General features: G+C 40.3%; 1 protein-coding gene across 9 annotated transcripts in view; it reads left to right on the top strand.

Moving 5' to 3' along the window:
- The window catches only part of SORBS1 (sorbin and SH3 domain containing 1), a 248800-nt gene that overhangs the window by 176947 nt on the left and 56763 nt on the right, over nt 1-15090 (top strand). For 5 of the 9 annotated variants that reach the window (XM_049855961.1, XM_049855953.1, XM_049855954.1 and 2 more), the window contains 4 exons: nt 2998-3045; nt 3177-3306; nt 5875-5989; nt 11923-12006. In XM_049855961.1, coding sequence (XP_049711918.1) covers nt 2998-3045; nt 3177-3306; nt 5875-5989; nt 11923-12006 — 377 coding nt within the window. The remainder of the gene's footprint in view (nt 1-2997; nt 3046-3176; nt 3307-5874; nt 5990-11922; nt 12007-15090) is intronic. The other 4 variants (XM_049855957.1, XM_049855960.1, XM_049855956.1 and 1 more) reach the window with 1 other exon arrangement.

Below are 15090 nucleotides of genomic sequence, written 5' to 3'. Positions count from 1 at the left end.
ATGTGAGAAAGGAAAGGGTTCACACAGATACCCCTACCCTGTGTTAACCCTGGGTGGGGGAGATTCCTTTTCCCTACCAACACCAAGTAAGAAATTAGCTTTTAAGAACATTCGTTTGTTGAGATTGTCTGTGTTGTCTTCACCCACCATCTTTGCTATTTCTTCTACTACTTTTCAAAGTGCACAAATTGCTGAATTCCCTAAGTAGTGCTATTTTTTCCGTCTTATAAAAAATGATTCCTCATTTTCTTCTGACAAACTCTAGAATTTTACATTAGAAAGCTCTAGGGAGAAGAACTTTTTTTAAGCACTCGAGCTTTAAAAGAAAAACCTTTGACTATTTAAATGCTGTTTTTCCCCATGAGAAATTTGCTTCTTACCTCAAGAACCAGGTAATAGTTATACAGTAAAACCTGGAACCTGTGTAAGATGGAAGCCTATCAGAGAAGGAAAACGCAAATATTTTCCACTAATAGTGATAGAAAAGTAGTAAGACTACACCTGTCAAAGGTGAAAAACTTGTGAGACCCGGAAAAACGAGGCAGCCCCCTCAAGTTCCGGCTCTCACAGTTTTCACTGTAGATTTAACCCTCCCCACACCATCTCCTGATGGGCCGTAAGTTCTGTATGATCCAGAGAGGGGCAGGGATTTGAGCTAAAATGATAGACTGGATTTTAAGCAATTCATACACTAATTTCTAACTAAGCTAAGCTAATTTTCATTCGGGGAGGAACCTTTTTACCAATCAAATTTTTGCAGTCAAAGCTAATTTTTAGTTCTCTTTGACATCATGGCATTTTATTGGTACAGTAATCAGAAGTTTTGTTAAAAATAACAAAAAAACTAGCAGGACAAAATTCAGAACAGTCTTTGAACGTATTTCTGGATCCCGTTTTATCTACGTAACTCCTTTCTCCATTTTTAGAAGTTAATATAAATAAGCTTGCATACTTGGTTTATAGCAGAAAAAAAGCTTGACTATGTTGGTAGAGCCCTGCTCAACCTTAATGTTAAGTGATTATCCTCAATCAAAAGGAGAGGAAAAAGTACCTTGATACCTGATACCTTTCTTGTATTGGCCTGGGGGAAACTGGGACAGATAAAAATGGGGAGAGGAGTAGGGGAAGGAAGGGGTGATAGGGAGGCTGTCTTTGAACAGTGCTTAGAATATTAGCAGTGCTAGCTTTATTTATTTATGGTAGCTTTATTTACATCTCATGAAGTATTCTGGCCTTTTCTGCTCTGAAACTTAAAACGGTTTGCGTAGGGAAAAGGACTTAGTCATTACATATTACAATGAGTTATTTGACCTGCATTTATAGGTTAGTTCATGTGCTTTGTTGAAGTTGTTAAGGATTTTAAGGAAAGAGTTGAGTCTTCATTCTGTATTTGTGAATTCTGAATTCCAGGTTAGCAAGATAGTAAGAAATGGAAAAGGCTGACTGTTCCACACTAACTCTTGTTGGCGTAATGTTATGGAGGGGGCAGTCATGATTATAGTGACTAAATAGCCTACATTTTCAGGACAGTTCCATAAGTATATCTGTGGCCCAGTTTTTAGTTCAGAAAACACTGGCACTGCCATGAGAGTTCAGATCTTGTTTCATTTTGCAGATCTTAGAGCCCCAATGTCTTAGTGCTCTATTGCTGCTATAATAGAAATATCCCAAGTAGATGGCTTTAACAAACAAATTTATTCTCTCAACAGTTGAGGAGGCTAGAAGTCCACATTCAGGGCACCAGCTCTAGAGGAAGGCTTTCTCTCCGTATTGGCTCTGGGGGAAAGTACTTGTCTTCTTTCAATATCTGTGGGCCCAGTATTCTTGGAGGTTCTCAGCACAGTGGCCAAAGGACATACTCTGCTCCTGGTTCTTCTTTCTTGATGGGCGGTGAGGTCCCTTCCTTCTCTGCTCACTTTTCTCTCCTTTTATCTCTTGTAAGATAAAAGTTGTGAGTTAAGCAAGGGTGTGACTTGAGTAAGTGTATGACTTGAGTCACACCCTTAAGGTACACTCCACAGTCATCCTGCCTCATTAACATATAAAAAAATCCAGTGGGTTAGGATTTACAACACATCACAAAACAGGATGATTACATCAGATTACAGAATAGAGGACAAACACACAATACCAGGAACCATGGCCTAGCCAAGTTGACCCGTATTTTGGGGGAACACAATTCAATCCATGGCACCCAGTGTACAGCTTATTTGGGGATAACTGTCACACCCTTGGAAAGCCACAGAAACTCATATGAGTTTGATTTGCTCCAGAGTCAAAATTTAGACACTTAGCAATACCTTCGCAGAGCAAACTGGAGAACCGCATCGGCCACAGGTGTGTTGCGTTTCAAGGAAAGAAGTCCACTCAAGGAACTAAGTTGTGTTGGAATCGAAACGAATTTTGATGAGGGTTAGGACTGATGTAGTGGTTTCCTCAGAATGTTTTCTTAGCTGCAGAACCGTTTTTGTTAACAGGTATTGTATATTGAATCTTAACATATAAAATAGGTGGAGGCTGAGGTGAGGAGCCAGAAACGAGACCCTCTGGGCCTCCAATAGCAACCCCCAGAGCCCCTGGGAAGGGCTCCATGGAACCCACCAGACTACACCAATACTCTGTAGCTTGGCCTTCCACAGGTCCATCTCAGCCCCTACCTCCGACCCAGCCAGGCTAAGAACCCTGTTCTCCAGCTTTGGTTGTGGGGATGCTTTGAGAAGGACCTTTGGTTATTTGTCACCATATATTTTTTATTCTTGATGTCCGGCATAGTCATCCCCCAGGTGTGGTCAATGTAGTCAGGACCTCAGGTCCAGTTTGGTTGGGTGAAGTCTCCAAACATGGCTCCACTGATGATGTTTGCCATGGTCTAGCATCCAGCACTGGTCTCCCCCATGTGGCAGGACACCACTGCAGCACTGTGGAGGTAGGGAGCATGTAAGTCAGTTCTCTTACCTCGGAGCTATTCTCCTGATTACGTTTTGTTTTGTTCACCAGATGATGATTCAGATCTGTACTCTCCTCGATACTCCTTTTCTGAAGACAGTAAGTGATTTCAAATTCATGGTTGTGAGGGAGGAAGAGAGGGTGGTGGAGGAGGGAAGACGCCTTCCTATGTTCAGTTTTCCCGGGGAGCCATTCATTTTTAGTCTTTTGTACACGTTTTATTTCTCCAGCAAAGTCTCCCATTTCTGTGCCTCGCTCAAAAAGTGAGATGAACTACCTTGATGGTGAGAAGGTAGTTAAGAGGTCGGCCACGCTACCACTCCCAGCCCGCTCTTCCTCCCTAAAGTCAAGCCCAGAAAGGTAGGTACCCTCGTTGTTTGTTCATTGTTACCAGCCAGGGCCCTTGTCAACGTGTATTGAGACCAAGGAGCCACCTTTCTTAGAAAAATGAAAGCAGAGCTTTCTCTATCCCCTTCGTCTTATACGGATGCAATCAGCTCTGTGGCTTTAGGCTTTTATATACAGTCTCCCAGTAAAGTGGGATCTCCCTCTGCTGGATCAGGTAGCATCAGAGCCAGGAGTCAAGTAGACCTTATTTTGAGTCCATACTCTGTCACCTATTAGCAATGACTTTATTCTTTCTGAGTCTCAACTTCCTCATCTGTAAAATGGGAATAAAAATAGCATACCTCCTACCGAGGAATGTTGCAGGGATAAAATGAGATAATGTACCTAACATTCGTGGTAATGCCTGACTCATAGTATTCCTTGATTAATGTTGACTATAATGATTACTTTTTCACAAGAAAAATCTTAGCCGTGAGATTTGTCATCTATTTTCATGTATTTCAGTAGATTTGTCATGTATTTCAGTATTTTCATATACTGTGTACATACTAGCAAGGTCTATAACAGAAAATAATACTTCTAAAATGAAGCTGTACTTTTTAATCTCTACTTATTTATGTAAGACATTATTATTGAGACATAAGGCTTGAGAGTAGTTCTAACGATGGCAGTAGTCTTAATGCCTGCACTGAACAACCCCACTTCCTTGTACTGAGTTCTTATGCTCTAAAAATGCCCTGTGGTGCAGCCTTCTTAAGCCGTCTGGACTGGTGTCCCATGTACCTTTCCAGCCCCATCTTCCACCACTTTTCAACACCAAAAGACTGGCCAAACTGTTTTTTCTTAGTGCATGCACTCAGTTTCACACCTCATCTTTTACATGTTCATAGAAAATCGAGTGGCTGTTTTAAAAGCCTCATACATACTTAAGTGGCATTTACCTGAGGAGTTTCATAGTTAATTTGAAGTGAAGTCTGGGCATACTTATAAATCCTTTACAGGTGCATTCATCAAGCACCTACTGGGTGCTGGCTATGTGCAGACTGAGCCGGGTGTTAGGGAGGAATATAAACATATGTAAATCATTACCCTGCCTTCCAGAAGTTTATAGCCTTACCATTACTGAACGTTTTGATTCAAAGATTCTGTAGAAGAATTCTAATCAAAAGGAGGTAAAATGTGGAACCGAATTTCAGATTCTCATGGAATCCAGAATTTCTGGAGACACAGAGGCTGGATAAACCCCTGAAACTATTGCCCAGAGTTAATCTTTAAACCTTAAACCAAAGATATTCCTTAAAGTCTTCTTAAAATCAAATAGTAGTTCAGCTTAATTAGTGAAGAATGTCTGCCTTGAGCATTGTGCTCTTTTAAAGAGTTATCTATGTGGGATCTTTGGTTATTTGTCAACAACAACCTGAAAGGTTAGAGAAGAAGCTTAGGGAAGAACAGTTTGGGAAAGGGGAGTGAGAATGGTTGTACAACTGGAAGAATGTAGTCAGTGTCACTGAATTGTACATGTGGAAATTGTTGAATTAGTGTATGTTTTGATGTGTACATTTTCAACAACAACAAAAAAATCTTTTTAGAAAAGTTTATAGTCTTTTAGGAAAAAATAATCACAATACAAAATGCAAAAATGCACATACATACAAAATTTGCATGCCATCTCCAGAGGATGCATGTATCCTCTGAAACCTGCCCGTGGAGCCCAGGTTAAGTATCTCTGCCAAAGGCTGAGATTGGTGGGTGGTGGGTTAGCATGTGGAATAGGCAAGGACATACTTACCAGAGCAGCTGACATTTATTGAGTGATTATTGTGGGCTTGCCACGGTGCTGAGTTATTTATGCCCTGTCTCATTTAATCCTCACTACTGGTTGCTCTTGAGTCAATTCTGACTCATGGTAACCCTATGAGTGTCAGAGTAGAACTGTGCTCCATAGGGTTGTTAATGGCTGATTTTTCAGTTATGTCACTGAGACTTTCTTCTGAAATGCCTCTGAGTGGACTCGGACCCCCAACCTTTTAGTTGGCAGCTGAGCATATTAACTGTTTACACCACTCAGGGACTCCTAATCCTCTCTACAGCCCCCATTTTTCAGATGAGGAAACTGAGGCACCAGGGGTGAAGTACTTGCCTAGCTAGTGGTGCAGCAGAGATTTAAACCACAGCCAACTGGCTACAGGAGCTGTGTTCTCTCTCACCACACTAGGATGAGTGGGAAGTACAGGCATGTTTGGGATGATAAACTCATGAGAGCAGAGCCACGTGAAAGATTTTTTTCCAGAGCAAGCTTCACTGCTTCTTCCTCCCTTCCTTCTTTTCTGTCTGCTCTCTGCTTCCTAGTGCCTGCTTTAGAGCACAGGACACCTCAAGGCCCTTGGTGAAGTGAACACAAAGACTGAGCTGATTGCTTTGGGAAAGAAACCAGCACAACCGTATTGTTCCCCGACTCTGATTTTACACTTCAGATAGGAAAATTCCTTGATTAGATGACAGTCAACTAAAGTAAGACCATGTTCCAAAGCTGACATCAATTTTCATGAAAACAGCTCTGATAGGATTTTCTTTCTACAGAAACGACTGGGAGCCCCCAGATAAGAAAGTGGACACGAGAAAATACCGTGCAGAGCCCAAAAGCATATACGAATATCAGCCGGGCAAGTCTTCCGTTCTGACCAACGAAAAGATGGTAATGTGCATATTAAAGTTCTTTTTCTCACGCGGCCCACATTCTTTAATCCGGATGCCTCGTGCAGTTGGATTACGTTCTTTCCTCCAGAGATAGACTTGCTTTGTTTAGAAGGCAATGAAAAAGTGAAGTATTTTTACCCTTCTCATTTTTGCAGGTGTCCATAAAATAAGTCCCGAAAGCCTGTTTCTAAAGAATCCTCTTATTGTGGCTCTTTGTGTGCATGGTTTTAGTTTTTACACTAATGCCAAGATTGATTTTGCTGCTGTCTTATTTTAAACATCTAACAGTTCATTTATCAGGCTGATCATTAACTGGACTGGAGTCAGTTGTTGGTTTTTTTAAAGTGATTCTAATTTAAATGTGCATCAGTTTTATAGACATTACTAGTGTGTCATAAGCTAAATAATTGTTATGTTATGACTTGGGGGGGGGAAAAACCCAGGCTGTTAGGATATGCCTCTTAGGTCTTCCCTTTTGGGCATGTGCAAAGTTGAAGACTAATTTCCAATTCAGTCTGGCTTATGGCTCCCTACATAAGTTCATATCTCCAGGTAATTATGAGTGGGGGAAATGGCTCATATGGGCACAGCAGACCACCCTGGGAAGGCAGCCTATTGTGTATCACAGGGAAGAATGTTTACAAACTCATTAGTTTCACATCTGCCAATCATGCATCCTTTTATTAACCCATCATTAGAAAATTCTGATTGGGGTTAAAAGGATTCTCTTAAGCTCCATAAACATTGCAGCCCTCCAGCCCATGACAGCGGGATAGAATTATCACGCTGGGGATTGGTTTTTATTAAAATGCTGTTGTCACCACACCATGTACAAAAGAAGCAGGCCCCGGAATGCGGGTTCCAATTATTTTTCCACTGCCTCTTCTGCTCTACATGCTTTTAAGGAATAATTGATGTGACTTTTCCTAAAATAAAAATGTGACATCTCTAGAAGCACAAAGGAGTAAGTGATTTTAATTAGGGAAGAAGGTCAGCAGTTCACAGAAATACTTTACAGTTGTCATTCTTCAGCTTTTAGTATGCACCACAGTTATTTTAAGCACAAAGTTCAGAGGTGCAGAAAATTTTTCCTCTGACTCCAGCCGTGGTTGTAGGCTCTCTCCCTACCTGGTACGTAATAAACATGGAAGGTAACCTTCCACACAGGTGTTCCTAGAAAGTCATGCTGTTTGGTTATATTCCTGACATTTAATAACAAGCCTGGGACCCACCAAAACATATCAGGGATTCTGTAGGCCTTTGCATGTTTTTGTTTTAACAAACTGTTTATAGGTTGCCATTGCTTTGACTGCCCCTTTTCTTAATTTATTCTTTGTTCGCCTTCCTTTCTTGGTTCCTAACAATTTAACCACCATTCAGAACTAAAGAGAAAAAAAAAAACATAGTTTTTTTTTTTTTCTTGTTGATACCACAGTGGTCACAACTGTCTTTCACACCATAGTTTGTGGGATCATCTCTATTGTCTTTACAAACCCTGAAAATAAATTTGTAATACTCTCATGCAGGTATCCTTTTGGAGGGTGGTGGTGACCATATAAATTGATTGCACAGCACCATGTAGGTGTTTCTACACAAGAGGCTCTTCTGTGCGGTGTCAAGGCCCTTGGCGGACCCAGTAATGGGGCATAAACACCAAAGGTGGGCCAAGGAGGAACGTGACCTTCCAGTCATTTAATTTAGTGTCCTCCACCCAATTTAGTGCTGTTCTTCCAAAGAGAAGTTTTTCATCTGAGAGAGACATTTCAGTCAAATCTTAACCTTTTGGTAGTCTACCCTTCACAGTAGTTGAATTAGTCTTTTATTTTTCAATTTTGTTCCCTACCTTTTTGGTACATCAACAACAGTCAGAATAGGAGTTGAAGTGTGTGAGGCTCACCTTTGGTATCCAGAATCAGGACTGACAGAATCTGAGTCTCCCCCACGTTTTTTTTTTGTTGTTGTTAACTGTGACTAAGTATGCTTACTAGCGGCAGGTATATAATCTAAGTTTTCTCTCAGATACGTACATACAACAACTTTCGGAAAAAAAAAAGTCTTTTTTACTTTGACGTACCCATGTCTGCTTAAGCCTGGTAATTTAAATCATGACCTCAGGGGCACATTTATGTGTTATTTGCAGGAAATGTTGGATGGTAGACTCTATAAACACTGCCCTAGAGCTCATTTTGTCCTTGGAACACACAGGCTGTGGAAGCACCACAGCCAATGAAACGCCTTCAGAGTCGCCCACAGAAAAGTTTAGAACCTTGATGACCTGTTCAGCTAGCTCCCCCTTTATCATGGTCTCTGAGTCTGTTTTCTTCTGACCTCAGAAATGGAGCTTAACTGCTCAGTCCCTGTTTTGTCAGAAATGGACTTTTTCTGGCTTTGTTTCTTTATACTTTCCTCCAAAGTCCCCTACGGAACTTCAGTTCAATTAAACAAGCATATATGCACTAACTTTTATGTGCCACGCCCTGGGTTAGATAGTGGGGTCCTTGCTCCCATAGTGGGAAGGACAGACATTAAAAACAGTAATTACAGATACAATATCTACTTCAGAGGTGTAAAACCAGGGGTTTTACCCAGGTTAATTTCTTCCCAATTCACAAAGGTCACTTTTGAGTTCCTTCCTTGGCTTCTCAAGTTTGACGCCCCTGCTTTAGCTCAGTGTTATCTGCAAACTTAGTGGGTCTGTCCCCTTCTCATTGATATAGTAGAAAGAGCACCGGACTAGGAGTCGGAAGATTTGAGTTCTGGCTTCAAGTTCTGACTCTGCCAATGTCTTGAGGTCACTTTACTTTTCTGAACCACTTGTAAAGTAGAAATATTACTTGGCCTGCCAACCTTACCGAAACACCGAATGAGAAGATCCAGTGTGACAACGTGGGTAAAATAACTATGAACATTACCACGTGGGCAGATGACCAAAACCCTATTCAGATTATTTATTTGATTAAAATATTAAGCTGTTTTCCGGGTCCTTTTCCAGGGCAAAACTGTCCTTGAGGAGAACCAGGCATTTTCCTGGGGAGTCACCGGCCTTTTCAAAGGATTTTGTCAAGTTGGGAAAAGAGTAACCTGCAGCACAAGAGAACTTTGCCCAGCAATGTGGAGCTTGCCTGCCTACCAGGACAGGGTCCTGCTCTGCATCCAAAGGACATTTTCTTTTCGTTACCTAATTGGATCTATAGCTGGGTTATAAGCAGCAGAATTAAATGCAGATGTTAGTGCTGTGTGGTGTTACTTTTTCCCCTTATCTCTGAGCAGCTCAAAGGACTGAGACAGGCTGCCGTGGACCCAAACTGGTTGACATACCTCCTGACTTTATTCTCGGCACAGCAATAACGTGGGCAGTAAAGCAATCTACACACAACCTTCAGGAATAAAATGAGGTAGTTCTGTGAGTCCCAAAACCTTTGAGCAGTGTCCCAAAAGAGTTGGTACATTTAAAAACAAAACAAAAAAAAGCCTAACCTATTCCCAGAGAGTAGTGTATAAATAGTCTTTGTAAAAATAATAAACATGAAATAAGATTTCCATGAAACTCTATCATGGAAATCTTATTTCATGTTTATAATATAAGGATCTAGAATGTCCCAAAGTCTAAACTGTCCCTCCTGAATACTTGTGTCTTTGAAGGTACCTTGCCTCATTTCACTGAATAATACTAGAATTTGTTTATTGCTGTGAGGGCAAGTCTCGTCTGACAAGATTTAAGCTGTAAGTTGCTAAAGACAGTTGGAGTTGGTTTTTTCTGGACGCAAGAGGAGCAACTGTGTGTCAGTACACATTTCCCTCAGATTTCAGCTAACTTATATTCATTTAATTTCAGTCAAAGAAAGGTTCAGCCATATGTCTGTATTTTTCTCTGCTTATCACAAAAATAGAAATAATGGTAAAGATTTTTCTAAGACTTTAAAAAAAAAAAAGACTTTTAAAAGAAGGGGTTAATAAATGTCACTTTAAAAGTTCACAGTCATTTCTACAAACTGCAAGCCAAAAAACCAATTGCTGTTGAGTTAATTGCAACTCATGGTGACCCCATGTCTGTCAGAGTAGAACTATGCTCCATAGGATTTTCAATGGCTGATTTTTTGGAAGTAGATCACCAGGCTTTCTTTCCACTCGAACCTCCCACCTTTTGGTTAGCAGCCAAGTACCTTAACAGTTTGCACCACCCAGGGAGTCCACAAGCTGCGAAGGGGCTGTTGATTGAACTGCTAAGAAAGATGGCATCTAGGAAGAACTGCCTGTGAACAATAGCATTGAAGACGTGGACACAGGACCCTTCCTCCAGGCATCCCCCCTCCTCATGTGTTGTAGCCCCAAGGGAGTAAAGTTTCTCAGATGATGTTTTCAATCTCAGAAAATTTGTACATTTCATATTTATTATTGTTGTCAGAAATCTATTTTTCTTTTTTGCTGATTATCAAAGTTTTTTTTGAATTTATATGTATGAATCTAATTATGCCATGAGCCTCAAACCCCCTTGTCTCAAGCAAACATATCTCCAACTTATTACGGGGAAATTCTGATTTGCTTTTCAGGCACTCATTTTCCAAGTAATTATTTCCAGAAACACTTGCTATTCCAAGTGAGTAAGGTATCAGAGCTTTGTAAATATTCAGTCAAATATTAAGTCCCACAAAAAAAAGAACAGACGTACCGGTCTGACAGACACTGGAGAAACCCTGAAACTAGGGCCCCCGGTAATTAGTAACTCAGTACTGAAATCACTCCTGAAGTTCACCCTTTGGCCAAAGATGAGCCATAAAACAAAACGAGGCTAAATGGACACACCAGCCATGAGGCATGGACAGGAAGGCAGGAGGGGACAGGAAAGCTGGTAATAGGGAACCTAAGGTCGAGAAGGGGAGAATGTCAACATGTTGTGGGGTTGGCAACCAGTGTCACAAAACAATATGTGTGTTCATTGTTTAATGAGAAACTAATATGCTCTGGAAATCTTCATCTAAAGCACAATAAAAGAAAATATTCTTATATATATACGTATATTAAATCCCATGGAATCAAATTATCAGTCTGTGGGAACTACCTCTTTGAGCTATATAAATTGAGAAATCTAACTTAATTTTGTAACATAACCCAGAAGTTTTTCTCCCCTATTGTTATCTGTCTTGTCCAGCTGTTTCTTCACTTTATTTTTCCCAGTTCTTTAACATATATTTGTTAGAACACAGAATATTCTGTCTGTACTCATTCCCACAGATGCTTGTTTAAAATGTGTTTTTTTTTTTCCCACCTGTGTCCTCTGTTTTTATTTACATCATCTTTCACTTTACTGTGTACAAGACATGGTTTCTCACCTGCTCATGTGCCATTAAAGATGCAGTATTAACAGATTGGCTTTTTTAAAGTGTCCGTATTTGCGTTTACTTTGAAAACCTTAAGACAGCCTTGCAAATAAGTACTAAAACTGTACTAGCCCATAAAAATTGTTTGCTCTACTCACCTGGCTAAGTGGTGTACTCACCAGGTTATTCGCTTGTCACTAATAGTTCTTTGTAAGGAGGAAATAAGGGCTTTGTTTTCTCCCATGGTTCAGACAATTACCGGGGAACACTGTTGTGCCTCGATTCAGGTTTGCTGGGGGAGGGGGGGCGGGGGGCAGCAGTGTAGTCTAGAGTCTAAATCTGCAGTCCAGTTGCCTTCTGCCTCAGGACTGAGAATGATTCACTCACTGCTCCCTACCTCAGTTTCCCTTTTTTTTTATAACCCATCCTCTCCCAGCATTTTAGCTTCCTCCGTTTTTTGCTTGATGTCTGTAAAAATGGATGATTGCTGCTGTTAATTGCAGTCGTTATATACTCCTGGAAACCACTGCATCTCTACTGGCCTTCTCCTGTGTAATCTTTGCATAATGTTATCCTTCTCTCTCTTCCATTTTCCTATCACCAACCCCTATAGAGTCGGGATATAAGCCCAGAAGAGATAGATTTAAAGAATGAACCTTGGTATAAATTCTTTTCGGAATTGGAGTTTGGGAAACCGGTAAGTTTAATAGCTTCAGTGGTTATAGATACCTTTTTAAATGATGCTGTTAATGCATTGTTGCTGCTAAAGAATCAGAGCTGTTTGTAAGGAATTCAGGAAGTGGGTCATAACCCATCAAGCACCAAGAGTGGGACTGTCCATTCTCACTACAGCCTGTGAGGTTTCCATTGCATCACTTCACCAGGAAAGGACTGTGAGCTCTGCAAGTATTTCTTGCCAGAATATCCCAGAGAGACACGACTAAATGGGTGCTCCTCTTAGGACCTCCCATCACTAGCAACAAATATCAAGAGCCTGTGGCTGGCAGTAGTTCAGCTGCTTTTCACTTCCTTGACTAGTCTTTATGGCATGCTGAAGACAGGCAGGGACCTGCATTACACGCAGAGAAGACCAATGCTGCCACTGCTTTCAAGTGGCATTTTTAAGTTCAGGGGACGGGTCAGAACAAGCCAGAAAGGGCCTCTCTATGCAGGTGTGACCCACAAATGCAACCCCATTATTGGTGACTTTTAGGGAATGATTTCCATGAGTTAGGATAATGTTTCCCAAAGTTTAAAATAGGAAATAGGAATTCTAGTAAATTTAGTGTTCAGCCTAGTGTTCTGCAGCTTCCTAGCGATGCCTCTGAGGTGGCTTTGGTGCAAAATGCCTTTTGGCACTTGAAGGAGGATTTTCTTAGCCCTCCACCAAAAGGAGTATCAAACCAGAAGGGAGAATAGGCTCGTTCTTCCGTCGTTGATGACTGGAAGCTGGCTTTAACACTAGTTAATGTTCTAATTACTATAACTGTAAAAAAAATAAATAAACATTGAATCCAGCATCTGAAATACTGTGGTTTGGGATGATAGTTTTGTTTGCAGACAGGAATTAACTTTAGACTTCAGTAAAATGCTAAATTCATAATACGTATTTTTCATTAAGACTAAGACAAAGAAATATTAAGCAGGTGCCCAAGAAGTATAATTTGAGTTGGTGATGCTGACCTTCATTTGAAAGCCCTGGCATCTTCTCAGTTAAGGGTACCTGACTTGCAAACATCCTGCTTGTAGAAACAAGTTTCTCCCAGCCAGTTCCCTCCTAGACTCCCATCTTTGCCAAATAGCAGCCAAGTTGACGTGAATGAACAGCACCCCCTAGTGACCAGAGGAGAGGAAAGCGTTTGGTGCTCATGCCATTTCTGTCTCCTGTCTCTTTTTTTTCTCTGCTGTTCACCATTAAGACATCAATTAAATCTATCTTAGGCAACCCTTTCCTTGTGCAAATATTTAGTAATATTCTAATTCTCTTTTGTTTTTAAATAAAGAAAAATCTTCGTTTAATATGTGTACTTCCAAAAGGGAGAAAAAAAATTATGATTGGTGTGTGTAACAATAATTCCAGACCTTCATTAAGGAACTCAAAAGCTACTAGTTTTGAAGTTAAATTATGAACAAAAAGTACATACCTTTGGTTTTTTTTAGGTCCCTTTCAGAATCCACAAATTCCCAACCATCTCCTCATATGCATAATAACTAAACTAGTTTCATTTGAAATACCAGCTTCTGGGAGAAGTTATGAAACAGCATTTTTCTAATTAATTATGATTGTTCTACTAAATCTATCATCCCAAATAATTTTGTTCTATTTTTGTTAACAATAGACAGTATTTCAGTCCCAGCATACATTAAATGGGCTTCTGTCAAATAACATTGTTTCTACTGGAAAATGTGGTCTGAATACCACACAACCAATTCAAAGGAATGTTAGGAACACAATCCGCTTGGATATAGCGAGTCCTTCCTATAATTTGTATCTCTGCCACACTGCTGTAACTGCCTCTTGATTGTTTAAAGACTTAGAGATTCTTTTCCAAAATGGCATTTTCTCTGAAGGCAGCTGCATTCCTTACACAGACGTCAGTGTCCTTCTGAATGGGACTGCTCCTTTTATGTAGGTCTTTTTTTTTTACGGTAGCAGGTAACATTCTTGAAGATTTGCCAAAATAACTCCACGCCCATATGCTGAGAAATAGCACTGAGATGAGTGGTTCCGAGTTGACAACTGGATATGACTCCCAGTGTTTGGGAAGAAGGTGGGCTGGGGAGAAATTTTTCCTCTTTACTTGTCTTTCTGCCCCAGCCACTATGGACCACAAAAGGGTAACAGATATAAAAAGCAGTGGTATAGTATAACCATGGAAGTTGTTGTAGTAGGTTTTTAGCCATTCAGACAACTACTACCAGGCCACTCCGACTCATGGCAACCCCATGTGTGTCAACAGAACTGTGCTCAATAGGGTTTTTAATGGCTGATTTTTTCAGAAGTAGATCACCAAGCCTTTCTTCTGAGGTACCTCTGGGTGGACTCGAACCAAATAGCTGCCAAGCACATTAATCATTTGTACATACAATCCAAAAGGAAAATGAGATTAAAACTCCTACTAAATCACGATCATCAATTGACTTTTTTCCTCACCATTTGGGACACCCTTCCCTTGACTGAGTAGAGCCTGCCAAAACTTTGACAACTCGACATTTGTCCTTCAAGCCAAAACCAATCTGACATTTCAGCAAGATCCTGACTGTAATACCTTTTAGCTGTAACAGATTGTTATAGAATATAAAATATTTCAAGACCACAGGGATCATTTTTAGGTGTACTTAAAACCAGTTTAATTTGTAAATGCTGTCTTGTCTTTTTTTTCTTTTGCAGTACATAATTCTAGGAGTACCATATGTGACTTTAAAAGTCTCCTTCCAAGATGGACAGTCCAAGTGTATTAAGTGCTTAAAGATGAATGATAATTGTTAATACGAATTATTGTACAAAGTACAGAAGGTCCACATACAGAGATGATATTGCTGACCTGTTGTCAGTGGTAAACACACCTTGGATCCAGATCACTTTTGCAGATTTATTAAAACGAAGCTGGGTATCAGCTTTTTCTTCTAATTTCTACAGAAATTAATGTGATCTATTAGTAAGCTCAAGGCAAAATCTCACAGTATAAACCAATTTGAATGCTTCCATTGAGTTGATTATTATGAAATTTGTGTACAATTGTAGGAGGTATAAATGAGCCCTTGTTCTCATCTCCTTACA

Source organism: Elephas maximus, chromosome 16 (assembly GCF_024166365.1).
Source record: "Elephas maximus indicus isolate mEleMax1 chromosome 16, mEleMax1 primary haplotype, whole genome shotgun sequence".
Classification (NCBI taxonomy): Eukaryota; Metazoa; Chordata; class Mammalia; order Proboscidea; family Elephantidae; genus Elephas; species Elephas maximus.
Note: the sequence above shows the minus strand (reverse complement) of the source record. Positions and strands in the feature narration are given on the sequence as shown.